Source organism: Diabrotica virgifera, chromosome 7 (assembly GCF_917563875.1).
Source record: "Diabrotica virgifera virgifera chromosome 7, PGI_DIABVI_V3a".
NCBI classification, from domain to species: domain Eukaryota; kingdom Metazoa; phylum Arthropoda; class Insecta; order Coleoptera; family Chrysomelidae; genus Diabrotica; species Diabrotica virgifera.
Window position 1 is genome coordinate 6,695,177 of NC_065449.1, and position 16,836 is coordinate 6,712,012.

The 16,836-nt window shown below is 31.7% G+C and overlaps 4 protein-coding genes across 4 annotated transcripts; 3 read left to right on the top strand and 1 right to left on the bottom strand.

Moving 5' to 3' along the window:
• Positions 1–65: 65 nt before the first annotated feature.
• LOC114336361 (putative nuclease HARBI1) lies at positions 66–5,445 on the top strand. Its single transcript, XM_028286715.2, has 5 exons — positions 66–572; positions 799–995; positions 1,089–1,230; positions 2,873–3,029; positions 3,509–5,445. Exons 1-5 carry the CDS (start codon positions 333–335, stop codon positions 3,898–3,900), a joined length of 1,128 nt encoding a protein of 375 aa, XP_028142516.1. The 5' UTR covers positions 66–332; the 3' UTR covers positions 3,901–5,445.
• Positions 5,446–5,963: 518 nt separating this feature from the next.
• Positions 5,964–8,403, bottom strand: LOC114336362 (uncharacterized). The gene is made up of 4 exons (XM_028286716.2): positions 8,158–8,403; positions 7,873–8,065; positions 7,489–7,728; positions 5,964–6,312 (listed from the first exon to the last, which is right to left on the bottom strand). Exons 2-4 carry the CDS (start codon positions 8,059–8,061, stop codon positions 6,001–6,003), a joined length of 741 nt encoding a protein of 246 aa, XP_028142517.2. The 5' UTR covers positions 8,062–8,065; positions 8,158–8,403; the 3' UTR covers positions 5,964–6,000.
• Positions 8,404–10,985: 2,582 nt separating this feature from the next.
• Positions 10,986–11,403, top strand: LOC114336359 (general transcription factor IIH subunit 5). Its single transcript, XM_028286712.2, has 2 exons — positions 10,986–11,102; positions 11,155–11,403. Exons 1-2 carry the CDS (start codon positions 11,020–11,022, stop codon positions 11,342–11,344), a joined length of 273 nt encoding a protein of 90 aa, XP_028142513.1. The 5' UTR covers positions 10,986–11,019; the 3' UTR covers positions 11,345–11,403.
• Positions 11,160–16,433, top strand: LOC114336360 (zinc finger HIT domain-containing protein 1). The gene is made up of 2 exons (XM_028286714.2): positions 11,160–11,403; positions 15,948–16,433. The coding sequence occupies exons 1-2, from the start codon at positions 11,360–11,362 to the stop codon at positions 16,390–16,392; spliced, it is 489 nt and encodes a 162-aa protein (XP_028142515.1). The 5' UTR covers positions 11,160–11,359; the 3' UTR covers positions 16,393–16,433.
• The last annotated feature ends 403 nt before the right edge of the window (positions 16,434–16,836 follow it).

Here is a 16,836-nt window from a genome sequence, read left to right on the forward strand (position 1 = left end):
CCATGTTTTCCCGTAAGGCGCTATGGGAAAACATGGCGGATACGATGCGTATCGAGTGTACGTAATCCGGGCCCAGGGCCCGTATTCTTGAATTTCAGGGAGTAGAAATGGTAAGAGAAAGTGACGTAAAAGTAGGCGTGGCTCCCTAAAACCGAAAATGCTGTATTCTTGAAAAAAATTCTCTCGATCTACGAGAGAAATGTCACTCCCTAAGGGAGTAATAATTTCTACTGGTAGTATGTAAGAGAAATTGAAAATGGGAGCGAAAATAACAATACATAACCTTAGAAAAGCGGAGAGAAGTGTTTTGTTTTTGTTAAGGGATAGTAAAGATGGATCTAAATAATATGCTCTATTGGAATGATCTTATGTTAAATGATATTTTGGAGGCAGTTGAAGATCTTCAAATTGGTCGGGATGTCCTCCAACCAACGGACCCATTTTTGTTGTCCGATCGCAAATTTGTACAAGTTTTTAGACTGTCCAAAGGTATGGTACAAGAACTTGTGGAAATGGTATCACCATTTATGTTGCCACAATCGAGAGGATCTGCACTTTCTATAACGACAAGGGTAAGTAAATGAGCAGTTAGTAGCTATATAGCTATTGCTAGAACTCATTAATTTATCATAGTTATAATTTAATCATAAATTTGGTTTGATCCTTCTACAATAATGTTGTTATGTGTCATGTTTCTGCAATAACGATATATTTCTCTTTATTGATTTAGAAAGAGGGATAATCATGTTTTTAAACCATATGCAACAATTGACTATTTTTAATTGCTGTCTCTTTTAGGTTTTAGCTGCATTGAGATTTTATGCTAGTGGAAGCCATCAGGAAATAACTGGCACTAACCACTACATTTCTATAAGTCAGGCGTCAACAAGTAGAGCTATAGTGGAAGTGACAAATGCTCTGAACAGGCCTGAGATTTTAAATCATAAAGTAAAATTTCCCAGAACGCAACATGAAAGAGAAGCTCTTCGTACAAGGTGATTAACAATTATCTTTCTTATGAAAACTCAATAAGCATTCTAAAAGCATTTTGATTTTGTTAAGTTTTTATAGAATTGTTTTGCTTATAGGTTCTTTGATCTATATGGATTTCCTGGAATTTTGGGCATTATTGATTGCACGCATGTAGCAATAGTGGCTCCAAAGGATCCAAACCATCCAGAACACATCTATGTTAATAGGAAAAATTACCACTCCTTAAATGTGCAACTGGTATGTAAATCTACCATTAATTATACAGTGTCTACTTAAGTTGGAAACATATGGGAAACTTTTTTGTTATTCATTTTACGAAAAAAGTTATTCTTTATAAAAAGTTCTGCATGCTCTAAAGCCTAAGATTCAATCATCAGATTATATCAAATTTTGTCAATATTATACGAGGTATGTCAAAAATATGAACTTCGTTCAAGATTAAAGTACCTTTATTTCTCTCAATATCGAAAATTCTTATTATGAAAAGTTGTTTTAAAATATAAACTAAGATCAAATATGCAATTACATGCTTCTAATTGAAAAAAAAATATTTTCCAAATTGTTCTCAAATTTATTGATACTAACTTCGTTTTTATTTATTACACATATGATAACTCTTTTATTATTACTTTTACAAAAAAGCTATTCTTTATAAAAAGCTCTGTATGTCCTAAGACGTAAGATGCAACCATCAGATATCACATTTTATTAGTACCTTTATTTTTCACAGTATTGAAAACGGTTATTAAAAAAGTTGTTTAGAATTAAAAACTATGTTTCAATGTGCAATTACATCCTTCTAATTGAAATATTGTGAAATATAAAGGTTCTGTGATCTTGAGCGAATTTCATATTTTTTGACACACCTCGTATAAAATTAATAAAGTTGATATATTATGGTTGTGTGTTAGATTTTATACCATGCAAAGCTTTTTATGAAGAATAACTTTTTTTCATAAAATGAATAATAAACGAGTTATCATATTTGTAATAATTAAAAGCCATGTTTTTTTTTTCAATTAGAAGCATATAATTGCATATTTGATCTTAGTTTTTAATTCTAAACATTCTTATTTATCATAAGAATTTTCGATATTGAGATAAATAAAGGTACTTTACCCTTTACTTAATACCGAAATTCATATTTTTTGACATACCTCGTATAATATTGAGAAAATTTGATATCTGATCATTGAATCTTAGGTTTTGGGGGGTGCAGAACTTTTTATAAAGAATAACTTTTTTCGTAAAATTATTAATTAATAAATTTTTTCATATGTTTCCAACTTAAGTAGACACGCTGTATAAAGTGTTTTATCTAAAGTTTGTCAGTGTCTATCTAATAATTACAAATATTTGTGAAATAATAGAAACCATGGCTATAAACTAGGCATCTTCTATACTGAATTCGCTTTGCCAAGATTCACTTTGACACATTCGTAATAGGAAACATACAGCACTAAAATTTCTACCTCACACTATTAATTGCTCAAATCAACTTATTCTTTCACTAAAAAAAGAAGAATTATTGGAAATAATGGGAGTGTATACTAAACTCATAAAATTTCGTGGAATTTTGTTCTATAAAATATTTTTATTTGTTGCAATAAATAATATTCACATTTTTTATTAATATATTATAAATGATGTAAATAAATAATTGTTGATTGGCGTAAGGTTTATGTTATTTATTCTGTTTACTATTGGCTATCAGCAGATATGTTTGGTTGTGTAGTAATTTCCAGTCACATCTACCAATCTAATTTCCCAAAAAAGAAATTACCAATGTCACTAGACCGTTGTGTCTCGGCAAAGCAAATTCTGTGTACTAAATACAGGATATCTGTAAATCTTCTGATACACATTCAATATATTTCAGGTTTGTGATCATGACTTGAAAATTCTTAATGTGAATTCAAGATTTCCTGGATCATCCCATGATGCATTCATATGGGCACAATCTCCTATCTCTACATATATGGAGAATTGTTACCGTAGAAATCCTGCTAATGTGTTTTTTTTATTAGGAGATTCAGGTAAGGCATAATGACTGTGATACAAACATGAGTGAAGACTATTATGGTTTATTTTTTAACCAGGAGGAGTAAACTAAAAAGACAGATTCACACTCAAAAAAGTCACTAGAAAAATAACCAAATACATCTTTTTTTATTGATCATGTCGGCCCTCAACAGTAATCGATAAATATTATATTAATATGTTGCTGAAGAGTTCTAAAAACAACTGCTTTTTATACCAAATCAGACTAAAAATTAAAGAAATAACAGAAAACACAAAAAAATCACTGATATAACTGAATTAACCTATGAAATGCCAATAGTGTCAAAACTTGATAAATGTCATTAGTGTCAAAATTTTATAATAGTGGAGTAAATTTGACTGCGGTTGGAATAATTACAAACAAGCATTACAGCACGGTAAATTTGAATCACGCCTCTTGGTTTAAAAACAAACTATAGTGATAATCAGCAGATTCTTAGTATAATTTTTTTAGGATATCCCACACGTCCGTGGCTTTTGACACCTTTACCAAATCCAGTGAATCCGGGAGAGCAATTGTTCAATGATAGGTTGTGTTCTATCCGGTCTCTGATTGAACGTTGTAATGGAGTCTTAAAAAATCGATTCAGGTGCCTCTTAAGATATAGGACTATGCACTATCATCCCACACTGAGCGGAAAAATTGTAAATGCTTGTTGCATTTTACACAATATGTGTATAGAGAACAACGTACCAATACCAGAAGAACTTCATCCTGTAGAGCCAGATTATGGCATGTATGCTGCTGGTAATGTTGTTAATATACGACCAACAGCCAATCCTGATTTAGCAGCTGCCAGACGCTTACAGCAGAACATAATAAATAATCATTTTAATATACAGTGATGAGCACCTTAATAACCGGCAAAATAGCACGAAAGACAGAAAACCTATTAAGTTGTGAAATAAAAAGAAATAAACTAGTAGGAGCTGGGAAATTTAGCGATATTAACCTTTAAATTTACATTATATTCATTATTTCCCTCCTTTTCACGTATCAGAGGAGTATGTCAACTATGTTCAGGAGTATGTAAAACTGTCAATGTAACAGTAGTCTGCTAAACTTGTGCGATACGTCTAAAGGTTAATATCGTTAAATTTCCCAACTCGACTAGTTCCATTTCTTTTTATCTCACAAATTAATACGTTTTCCATCTTTTGTGCTATTTTACCAGTTATTAGCGCACTCATCACTGTATAAAAATGCAATATGTACTTGGTCAGATATAGTCCTTCCATTCTGTCTTTGAACATGCATAAAATTATTCACGAATTATTTTTTAAACTAGGTATCTTTGTTCTCACAGAAACTAGTATCGCAAAATTAAACTGCTTGTTCATAGAAACCACAATAATTTAAACGAGGATAAACAATATGGCATGTCCTTGTTTACTATGAATTTTGATGATTATAATTTTCAGTGACAGTGACATTAGCACCAATTGTTGTGTTTATTTGAATTTATAACTTGTATTGTGTTTATTTTATAAAGTTATATTGTGTTAAATATATTGTAACATATAAATGCACAATATAACTATAAAATATGTGCACCAATAATAGCCATTTCCTAATTATTACATTGACAGTACATATCAATGATATTACATATCAACATCTGTTTCACTTAATATATGATTTAACTTGTTTGCAAATGAATCATGATGTTTGTGCAAAGATATAATGGAACAGCTATATACCTTAGCTGCCAGCAGCTTTGTTCAATCTCAAATTAATCCCTTAATTTGTAATCTCACATTATTCTTAACTTCCTAAACTTTTATAGTTTCAACGTATATAATTGAAACATATCAAGTAATAATTTAGTTAAATCAATCAGATGGGCAGAATTGTTTATTGCCTTAATAATATATGTAGCAGATTTTTTCGAATAGAGTTCTCCCTGGATATCTACAGTTACTGTCCTCTAGTATCTTCATAATATGGGACTCGATCAAATCTTTGTTCTTGTCATTAATAGAGAAATATTTAAACAACTTATTGAGTCTCTTATTAATAGGTTCTATTCTAGTTTTATCGTACAGCATTTTGTTTGATGGATTATGGAGTAGATTAACACTGTTTCATCCACTTTTATATGTGCCTGTGTGCTTCTGAGAATATTTATAGACAACATATAAAAAATTATTTTAATTTAGGTGATTTCCGTTTATGTTTTTTATCTTATTTTAATGTTATGAACTATTTCCTTTTGGCATTTTTATAATTAACTATATAGATATGAAATAAGCCACAATTAAATTGAAAAAAATAATTTTATTATTTGTTTTAATATGATTTGTTATATTTTGTATTATTTTATCCTGCTGTATAAGAAAATAATTTAAAATAAACTAGATTTTAAAGAAAATAAATATGAATTTAATTTGTTGGTTATTTATTTATTCTGCAAAGGTCTAGTTTTTGGATATTATATCTAAAAACAACAACAGCAACCAATAAAATACTGAATAACAGACAAACCATGTAAAGTTGTAAGAATACAAGAAATCTTCGTCAATGTTGTGTACCTACAGAAAGAGAAAATGTTACTTTAAGAAACCTCAACAAAGAAATAAAACAAAGGTGCAAAGCTGGTAAACAATCTCACTATCAAAGTTAAAAACTACACAGAGACCTTGAGAACAAACTGATAACATATAAAGTCAGACAAAGTATCTAAGAGAGTCATTAATATTCAGCTGAGCGGGCTGCTATTGTCCGAGTCGAGAAATTCCATACCTGTGTTGAAACACGAATGGCAATCAGCAAACTAAACTTCCACAAGCAACCAGGTATTAAAAGAAATAACAACAAGACTTTTGAGGTAGACTTTACATAATACCAGGACAACTACTACACTCTACCCAGGGGGTTAGGACTGAGATAGGAAGAAGAAAAAAAAAACTTTGTATAATTTAGAAATTTAATTAAAAATATAAATTTTAGATTAATTCATTTAAGAGCCCCTCAATATTAGTGAGCCCCTTAGCAACTGTTGCTAGCACACTTGTTAATTCTTTAATTGCATCGGTGTGCTCACTCATCTTTTGTAGTTTTTTTTCTCTATAAGTTTTTGTGTCCATTACACCGGTTCGTGCAATTTGAACGAGTTTTGCATGGTTTTGTATCGACTCCTTCAGCCTTTGGGTTTTTGTTTTGCGTTTACTTTTGGCTGAGGTTGACGGCTCTTTTTCAACCTCTGGTTCTACAGTTGCTCCTTCTCCTTGTGTGGCTGTAGATGGATTTTGGTCATGCTGTAAGACAAGATATTTATTAGCTGATTCTAGTCAAGTAGTAGATAATACATGTGTACACAGTAGAACCAGATTATCCGTGCTCCCTCAGGACCGGATGTGGCACGGATAATTGAAAAGCATGGATAATCCGAACATTTATTTGTCATACATAATACATATACATATGTACCTACCATAAAAAGGTAACAGAAAAAATAAATCTTTCATTATGAGTCTCCCTCTCAGCGTATAGAGTTGACTAGAGATAATCCGCACACAGATAATCAGGGTTCTACTGCATATTTTTTTTTATTGTAAATATTTGTACTGAAGATCCTGTGATTACAGTTCTATGTGTTGTGTAGTTTAAAATTTTAAAAATTCTTCTAAATTCTAAATACATACAGTCAGAAAAATGAAAGACTGCACTTCACTTGACTAAGCACTTGATTAAGTAATAAAAATATGTGGACTTTAACAAGGCACTTGTGTTACTGTATATACATATACACATACTTTCTATGGTTTTCCGGGTTTGACCCACGTTTTTTAAAAACCAAATTTATTCACAGAGTCATACCCGGAAAAGCACCTAACGTGCTATGTACGAAGAGTATAAGTCATAAAAAAGATTTTTCGGGATTCTTCTATATTTTGAATTATATAATTAATAGGGTATTACCAAAGTAGAAAGTAAAATAGTTAATTACTAATTTATTAATCATATTTCGTCACCATTTTCATATTTAGTTGTAATAGTTATTTCATCGGTGGTAAAAAAGACTGAAAAGTCCTAATAAAAAATTTTCATTTTTGACTTATACTCTTAGTACATAGCACTCTAGAATATAGTTCCTGCAGAAATTTCAAGTGATATAAATGTATAATATACATTTATATCACTTGAAATTTCTGCGGAAACTGCAGGTTCCCTTCGAGGGAACCCAAAGTTCGGGTGTGACTCTGAATAATTTTGGTTTTATGTGTATATGCATATACAGTAACACACAAGTGCCTTGTTAAAGTCCACATATTTTTATTGCTTAATCAAGTGACGTGCAGGAAATATCAATAAGTGAACATTTAAAGTGCTTTTGTCAAGCATTCAATATACACTCGGCAAAATGAAAGATTACCTATGAACGATCACATCAATCACTTATTTTATATCTGCTTTGTATTATTATAGCATACCTCTATATTTTCAATATCTTCACTAATTATAGTGGAGAATGATTCATCCAGAGATATGCTTGGCTCAGGTACCTCCACATTCCCTGCTATACATACAGGGCTCATAAGCCCTATTACATTACTTTCAAATACGTCCATATTATTACCATCAGATTGAGAGGGCCCTCCTCCAGTACCCATCTGATATTTCTTTTGTCTGGCCGCTTTTGCCTTGCAATTTTTTTTTATATCTATCCAGGTCTGCAATGAAAACAAAAAAAATGTGAGAAATGTTTTTTTCTATGTTTTATAGAAGAAGAAGTGATATTTTTATATTACAAGAAGTTGTTTAGTTCTGAATTAAAAGTGTCTTGGACTGTTATATTAAAGGTATTTATAACTTACCTTGCGCCAAGCACTCCATTCTTTTTTGGCGCCATTCGAGTGCGAGTTTAATATGGTAGCCAATTCCTGCCATAGCGATTGGGATTGTTGCCGGGTAAATTCTGGCGAAAATTTCCCGGCATATAACCTTGGCCTGGATTTGATGAAGTCTAACATGATTTCCTTTTGTTCCGCAGTTATATGTGTCATGTTTCTGTTAAAAATAATTAATTGTTAGAATTATAGATTTTGTAAATTTCATGCTATAAATTGTTAAAATTGAAGGCATATCTAAAACAAACTTACCTAAAAATACCTGCTAATACAAATATTTGCAACTTTTTGATCACGTTGTCCTCGTCTACAAAAAATAAACAACTGCAATGCAAATCAGGGTTGCCAGATGAAATTTCAGAATATCCCTAGACGGGAGCTTCAATTTCCCCTAGAAATCCCTAAATCGTATTAATTTGACCTAAAAAAGAAGAAATTGACAGATGACAGCTGTCAATTTAATTTATAACCTATTAAACACTATGTTTAATCCGCTTTAATCATTGATTAGGTAATGTTTTAATGTTTACTTAGGAATATTTATGTCAGGGAACAATAAATAATGACAATAATAACAATATTTGAACAAAAGGATATTTAATAACAACAAAAAATGGCGCTAGCACAGTTTAATAAATCCCTAGATTTCAAAAAAAATCCCTCCAGAGCTCCAAAAGCTTCAAAAAATCCCTAGATTCGGGGAAAATCCCTAGACATGGTAACCCTGATGCAAATGCAAAGAAAGAAAACAACAGTTCCTTCTTTGTTTGTATACGTAAACAAATAAAATAAATGGAGAATGGCAATGAAGGTTGAATTTGAATTTGACTGTTGACGGTATCATGTCATTTGTCAATAATTAACTCTTGTGATTGGTTAAAATTTTCAATAAACACCCGGCAACACTGCTCACAATTTCTCTTATCCCTTTCTACTCCCTCGATTCAAGAATACAGCTTTTTAGAATCGAGAGAAATTATGAGGGAGTAGAAAAGTGAGTTAGCTTAGTGGGGAGTAAAATTTTCTCTCGATTCAAGAATAAGCGCACTGGACGCACTCTGATCGGAGCATAGCCACCTTTACTTAACAAGCCATGAAGTTGAAATTTGGCAACATCTATTGGTAGACCGATTAATTCTGACAGTTCTCATTTGTTTTTAAATAATTTTCACTGTATTTACAGAGAAATTGAAATATTTTACAATATTTCGTGCTCCAAATTATAAAGAACATTAAAAGGTATGTTATTAAGATGATTTTAGTTCAATATAATATATTTTTATATAAACTTGCGTGCATATAGAAATCCGTCCACTTAAAAATTTTGTCATATTTAATGTCTTATATTTCCTAAATCTGTTGGCAGATTTAAGTGATTTTTTAATATGTTATACGCTGTGAGCTCGTACGTAGAGGGGATATTTACAAATTCGCGAACGCCAGTAGTGACAAGTTTGTAAACGTTTACTGGAAATTTGACATAAATGTCAAAGTGATTAATTTAAAATTAAAATTAAAAACATTAATTATAAACAATATTAGTTGGTCAAAGCTGTGGTATATATTTTTACCTTAAATATACTTACGTTTTAAATACTGAATTTAAGTTTTTTTAATGTTCCGTAATATCTAACTATAAATAATCTATTATAATCTTAGCGCCATCTACACGATTATTGTCAAAGTATCCGAAGTAAGAAATTGATATTTTATCAGTAGAACGTCAAAATGATTAGAAAAATCTTAAAAAAATCGATTACAATTTAATAACTTTTTTGCGTTGTAAATATTAAGCGATAACAATTAAATAATAAATTTAAAAATTACCGGTAAAAGTTGAATTAGTAACCGCTAGGAGCGACACCAGCGAAGCTCAGAGCGTATAGCCTAATTCTTTTACAATACCGCTGTAATAATATTGTTGCTAACCAGTTAAATTTTTATGGTGTACCGGACATTTATAAAATACTGAAATTAAAACCCAACTATAGACTCCGGTTTTCTTAACATTCTGTTTTTTTGATTAATTCGCTTATGTTTAACAACTAGATTTGTTCTTTATCAATTCAGGGTGTTTCTAAATAAGTGCGACAAACTTTAAGTGGAAAGGAACAAAATGTAAAATTTTGACGCCTGTATTTTAAATGTAATCATTTTTTTCGAATCCTGAGAAAACTAATAAGTATTTTTGAAAAATTTAAACGCAGAATGAAAGATTACTTTATTACCGAGGGCAGAAAGTCCCTTAGAATGAATAAAATGTTTTTTAATGACATATTTGAAACTAAAAATCACACTAAATTTTCTTAATTTTTCACCCCTGTAACTTATTAAAGTAAACATAAAAGTTTTCAGGGACTTTCGGCCCTCGGTCCTAACGCAATCTTTCATTCTGCGTTTAAATTTTTCAAAAATACTTAATAGTTTTCTTAGGATTCGAAAAAAATGAATCCCGTTTATATTCTTGTTATTGTTTTTTTTTTTTTTGTATAATAAACGTTACTTACAAGAAATTACTTTTAATATTATTTTGTACAAATTTCTAATTAATAATATTTTCTTATTCAACTCAAAAAATACTATAAATTTTACCAGAATTTGTACTTTAAAATCGTAGTTTCGAAAGCGGTAGTCCGAAAGTCGGACTACGGACGTCATCAATTGCGACGTTGCCTTTTTCTCTTCATGGCTTGTAAAGTAAAGGTGGCTATGATCGGAGTGTAACGTCGACATATTGAGTGGTCTAGCCATCTTTGTCAGTCACATGCGTAAAAGAGATAGATAGACCACCGATCGACTGTTTTCGCGTTACGCATTTTTGGTGAGTATGCCGAGTCTACGCTTAATATGTCAATGATGAAAACGCTGGAAGGCAAACTGTCAAACATCCTCGCAACTCTCATGGTGTAATATTAGTTGCCTAACTAAAAGTATCTGGCAATAATGAATGAAAATACAAGAAATAATGAAATTAGCTTATGGAATGGGGAAAAATTAGGAGATTAAAATAAAATACAAACAAAGTATCGAAAAAAAGATAATCTAAATATTTTTAATTAATCTATTTTTTTCAAAGTTTACAGCCACTGGTTTATACAAAACTGATTTAAGTCAATGGTCAATGTCAAATTAACAATCATATGTCAAAGTAAAAACTTCAAAATGGTGAATGTTATGAAAGGTGTGTTGGTGAAATGGTACGTATTTTAAAAACAAAACTTTCCTTTATGAGAAAACGTACTTTTTCAGTGATCCTGCTATGAAACAGTTCTTACTTCATTTGGACGAAACATTGAAATTAGGAAGAAAATTTATCATTCAAGACTTGGACGAACATCACTTATTTATCTCTGCCGACATTTTAGACACACTTCAAGTTAAAATAGACGATTTGATGGATCAAATCAGCTTTCCTCTTGCAGAAAAAGGTGGTCAATAAACTGTATACATAACCATGACTATTTCCAAGTCTACATTACGCGGTTCCAACCGCATAAGGTAAGTCATTCAACTTCTAGTGCCGACTCCACTACAAATGAAGGTTGGCTATTGCTATATGTTTGTAATAAACATTGCAAATTCGTCTCTATCTTCTGCTTTTCCGAAAAGCGACTGTGTGTTTAACCCGGTTCAGTCGCGAATGTTTTTCAGCCAGGATATTTGTCATCTACCAGGACCCCTCTTCGATTTCACTCTTTATAATCAGCTACAACAACTTTCTTACTGATCATTTCTAAGTATGTGCCCCAAAATATCCTGTCTTTCTCCTTTTAAGATGGTTAAAAGTTCTCTGCCTCATCCCATTCTGTGCAGCACCATTTCGTTCGTAATATCGTCCCTGCCTTTTCCAACTATCGAATGTGGAAAGTGGTACTTTTCAGGAGAGCAAAATAACTATTTTTTAGAGACTCATAAATTAGCGTATTGACAAATGGGAAATTTTTTTTTTGTATGTAATGTTTAATCCTTGTTAGATTGATAACAAATTTGAACTGCTTATCATTTTTTCTTTCCAAAAAATCACATTCGTTACTTTGCTTTTTGTATTAATCAACGATTTGTTTCGGTCCAATGATTCAAATTAGCGAATGTATAACAGCGAATAACTGTATAATCAAATAATGAAAATCCTTTAAAATGAAATCATAAACTTCCTCACAAGAATTTCTTGAAAGCGATACTGAAACAAAATTCGCACAAATTGTAAACACGTGCATTTTATTCTTCTCAGCAGTTTAGCATTTTCGACAGTTTACAGATTACGATTGAATAACTGTTGAATAAATTACAACACAAACTAACGAATGTGACACATTCGACATTTAGCGTTGTACAAATATACAGGGTGTCCCGAAAAGATTGCTCATAAATTATACCACACATTCTGGGGTCAAAAATAGTTCGATTGAACCTAACTTACTTTAGTACAAATGTGCTCATAAAAAAAGTTACAGCCCTTTGAAATTACAAAATGAAAATCGATTTTTTTCAATATATCGAAAATTATTGGAGATTTTTTATTGAAAATGGACATGGGGCATTCTTATGGCAGGAATATCTTAAAACGAAATTTGTCCATCCCATAAAAATTTTATGGGGGTTTTGTTCCCTTAAACCCCCCCAAACTTTAGTGTACGTTCCAATTAATTCATTATTGTGGTACCATTAGTTCAACACAATGTTTCTAAAACGTTTTTGCCTCTTGGTATTATGTAGATAAGCCAGTTTTTATCGGGATGCGGCTTCTTTTTTAATATGTTTACATAAAAAATTTTATGGGGGTTTTGTTCCTTTAAACCCCCCAGATGTTTGTGTACGTTGCAATTAAACTATTATTGTGGTACCATTAGGTAAACACAGTGTTTTTAAAACTTTTTTGCCTCTTAGTCTTTTTTTGATGTCACATTTTATCGAGATGTTTCTTCTTTTTCAAAATATACCTAATAATGTAAATTATAAATAAATTTTCAGATTATTAACAGCTCTCTATAATCGTACTTAACCATATACAAATATGTGGTGGATTCGACAAAATATTCAAAATATCTCGATAAACACTGGCTTATCGAAAAAGTACTAAGAGGCAAAAAAGTTTTAGAAATATTCTGTTTACCTAATAGTGCAACAATAATAATTTAATTGGAACGTACACAAAAGTTTATGGAGGTTTAAGGGAACAAAACCCCCATAAAATTTTTATGGGGTGCACAAATTTCACTTTAATTTTTTTTAAGATGTTGCTACTGTAAGAATGCCACATGTTCATTTTCAATAAAAAATCTCTAAGAGTTTTCGATATATGAAAAAAAATTTATTTTCAATTTGTAACTTCAACAGGCTGTAACTTTTTTTGTATGCACTATTGTATATAGGTAAGTGAGGTTCAATCGATGTATTTTTGACCCCAGAATCTGTGGTATAATTTATGACCAATCTTTTTGGGACACCCTGTATATTTAGTTATATTTATACAAAACAAAAGTATCGAATATAACCATTTTCGACAGTTTGCAGTCAACCAAATGAAAAAATGTTCATATTCAATGGTTTAAACAGCATATTTCCCGCGCTCCTAATCAAGCTACAATAACGAGAATTTGCCACAAGATGTATCACATATAATGCGAGGGCAAGGTAACGAATCTGAAAAACCCAATTTTTCACATTTGATAGTTGGAAATGGTAGGGACGATATGATCAGTCCATGGTATTTTCAAAATTCTCCTAAAGAGCCACATGTAAAAAGCCACAAAAGACTGTAACATTTTATTTGAAAATGTTATACTTAAGAAAGTTTTGGGTTACTCAGAAATTTGCTCATCTTCAAAAAGGCTGCTCTTGATTGCTCTATTCTTGATCAAATTTCTGATTTAGATCTTCAGTAATCCAGACTCCAAAGTATTCCATTTTGTCCACTTGTTCAATATCTTCATTTTTTATCTGGATCGCTGTTATGACTTTACCCTCTAATAATCATGGTTTTTGTTTTTTACATGTTTATTGTTAAACCAAATTTCCACAGTGTCACAAATTGTGTTTAGTAGCGTCTGTAGGTCTTCCTCCATTTCAGCTACATATAATAACTGTATCATCGGCACAATGAATGGTATTTATATTTTCACTATTTATCTTGATCCCATCTGTCACTACTATTACGTGCAAAGATCATGATCTTAATGCAGCCATAGAAGCATCACAACAAGCAACATGTCCAGTGTGGATGGCATACATGTGAGCCACATCATGCCTTTCATGTATGCCATTGATTATACACATTTTAAATATGTATTATTTTTTGTCAGTCATGAGTATAAGTTTCAGGATCAGACAACCGCACGCAATGGATTAATGCAGAACATTGGTTTGCAGAAAATAATTATATTATGTAGTTCTAAACCTAAATAAAACCCAAACTTTGATTTTTTCAACAAGGCAGCTTTCTTCCTGGGATGCTGAAAAAAAGAATAAAATTTTTGAGGGTTTACTTGGATGCAGGACTCTGTTGCACATACAAGATCCCTTGTTGCTGAGTTAGGAACTGCAACTTTTCTGATAAGAAGGCTTTTTGTATATGTATCTCAATTCACTTTACAACAGGATTATTTTGCATTGTGTCATTTACACATCAGCTATGTTATTTTGGCATGGTGTCACAGGTCTGGAGCCAAAGGTGTCTTTTGTATTCAGAGAAGAATGGTAAGGATAATTGCTGGTCCGTCTTATCAGAATGTCGCCAAGCATTTGTTGCACTACACATACTAACTCTACCTTCACTATTTATTCCTGTTACTATTGATGTAAAACAAAATATAGTTCATCATCAAAGACACGAGGATGTACACCAATATGAAACCAGGAACAAACTTGCCTTTTCGATTTTTAAAAACTTTGTTTTCTGGGGTATATCCAAATGCGTTTTATGTTAAAAAGAAGATTTTAGTCATAACTATAAAGAATTTAAAAAATCCACAAGGAAAAAATTTCCTGTAGTTGGCTGTATACCATTTATTACAAAAAAACCATGAAATCCTTTATAAAAGGTATATTTGTTAAAATCCCTATACAGGGCTACATCATAAAACAAACAGAACTAGTTTTCAATTGGTTGACCGATCATCATCAGTGTTTCCTAAAATGTGTACAACCTGATAAAATGATGCAAAGTATTTAAAATTTTGACTATGATTTTAAAAAGTTATGGGTTGTACTCACTTGAATCAAACATGCTAACCACCAAAGTAACAAATGCCAATGTAACAAATAAGAGGAACTTCTGTTGGAGTGAAAGTAAAGAGGACGATAAACTCCAACAGAAGTAAGGAAAAAGAAACTAACTAGTGGAACAAGAATGAAGAAAGTGAGGTGGCTTCTATGTTGAGAAGCCGAAGTAGGAAAATACTAAGAAAAAGCTGAAGTAGTACTTGTATGGGGGGGAAATGATAAGCTGATGAAATAGATGGACTGATTATAGAAATATGAAGAGACGGATGCAAACTGAAGGGAGTTAGGCTAGCTAGATATGCAGAGAACGACAACTTGACACTCAAGGATGGATACAGCTCGTTTGCATGCCTGTCGAAGAACAGTAGCTCAAAGTAGATAATGATGACTAGAAAAGGTATATACTAAGATAAGAATAATGGTCTGAAAATGTATAAAGATGAATAAGTGCTAAAGAAGAACCAATTAAATAAAACTAACAAATCATGGGCGCCAGGAAAATGATCTTCAATCACTCTCCCAGGTATCTTACACTGCTGTTAAACTTTGGTGGTTAGCATGTTTGATTCAAGTGAGTACACCCATAACTTTTTAAAATCATAGTCAAAATGTTGAATACTTTTCATCATTTTATCAGGTTGTACACATTTTAGGAAACACTGATGATGATCGGTCAACCGATTGAAAACTAGTTCTGTTTGTTTTATGATGTAGCCCTGTATAGGGATTTTAACGAATATACCTTTTATAAAGGATTTCATGGTTTTTATAAAGAATTTCGTAGTACAATTTTTATATTAATATTATTTTTTTTATTCCAGAGAAAATGATAAAAGACGCATTGTTGATGAGACCTCGCGTAAGCGTCGTCACAGGAAAGTTATGGAACTCCTCGAATCTGATAACTACCATGAAGACCCCCATGCGGATCTTGTTATGAGCAAGAAAGTTCCCAAGTTTGAAGATAACTTAGAACACAGAAGTACTAGAACAAAGAAAAGGGAGCGAACCACTGAATACTACCAGTTCAAGTATCGTAAAAACTTTCAACAGCTTGTGGATGAAGACCGGGTAGACGCTGATATAAGTAAGAGGGTCTCGTATATGGATATACAGTGTGAGGATAGCCCAATTCCTCCTAGACATTTCTGTGCAGTTTGTGGGTTTTTGGGACAATACTCTTGTTTGTCTTGTGGGACTAGGTATTGTTGTATTAGGTGTATGGACACTCATATTGATACTAGATGTTTAAAGTGGACTGCTTAGTGTATAATTGTAATATTTTTTAAATAAATTTTTTCAACATTTTTTGTTTATGATGTTAAACCTACTTAATACAGAAAATAAGCAAGTTGTGATGTATTCTCTCTTGTCTGAAAAATATACGATTAATGAAACAACTCTTCATATGGTTATTATTGACTTTTGTTTAAAATGCCTTTTTTGCACTCCACGGCTCTCACAGAACCTTGTGATGAACTGGAGCCCCATGGTGTAAAAACCACATTCTTTGTCGAATTGAGTGGGACATTTTGCTGTAGTAATGATTGCCACATCATTACATAATAATGTAATGATGTGGGTAATGATTATTCAGAAAATCTAGATATATAGCACCATTAGCACTGCTGTCAAAAAATTGTGGGCCAGTTACATATTCCCCAACAATACCACCCCAAACATTTATAAACCACCTTTTTATGGCTCTTA

Bases quoted from the DNA above. Each gene is read 5' to 3' on its own strand.
- LOC114336361 (XM_028286715.2), top strand. From the start codon at position 333: ATGGATCTAAATAATATGCTCTATTGGAATGATCTTATGTTAAATGAT. The intron at 996-1,088 runs GTGATTAACAAT...TTTTGCTTATAG, and splicing joins AGAGAAGCTCTTCGTACAAG to GTTCTTTGATCTATATGGAT. The intron at 1,231-2,872 runs GTATGTAAATCT...AATATATTTCAG, and splicing joins ACTCCTTAAATGTGCAACTG to GTTTGTGATCATGACTTGAA.
- LOC114336362 (XM_028286716.2), bottom strand. From the start codon at position 8,061: ATGACACATATAACTGCGGAACAAAAGGAAATCATGTTAGACTTCATC. The intron at 7,729-7,872 runs GTAAGTTATAAA...TTTTCATTGCAG, and splicing joins AATGGAGTGCTTGGCGCAAG to ACCTGGATAGATATAAAAAA. The intron at 6,313-7,488 runs GTATGCTATAAT...CTTGTCTTACAG, and splicing joins AAGATATTGAAAATATAGAG to CATGACCAAAATCCATCTAC.
- LOC114336359 (XM_028286712.2), top strand. From the start codon at position 11,020: ATGGTCAATGTCAAATTAACAATCATATGTCAAAGTAAAAACTTCAAA. The intron at 11,103-11,154 runs GTACGTATTTTA...GTACTTTTTCAG, and splicing joins AAAGGTGTGTTGGTGAAATG to TGATCCTGCTATGAAACAGT.
- LOC114336360 (XM_028286714.2), top strand. From the start codon at position 11,360: ATGACTATTTCCAAGTCTACATTACGCGGTTCCAACCGCATAAG. The intron at 11,404-15,947 runs GTAAGTCATTCA...TTTTTATTCCAG, and splicing joins CGCGGTTCCAACCGCATAAG to AGAAAATGATAAAAGACGCA.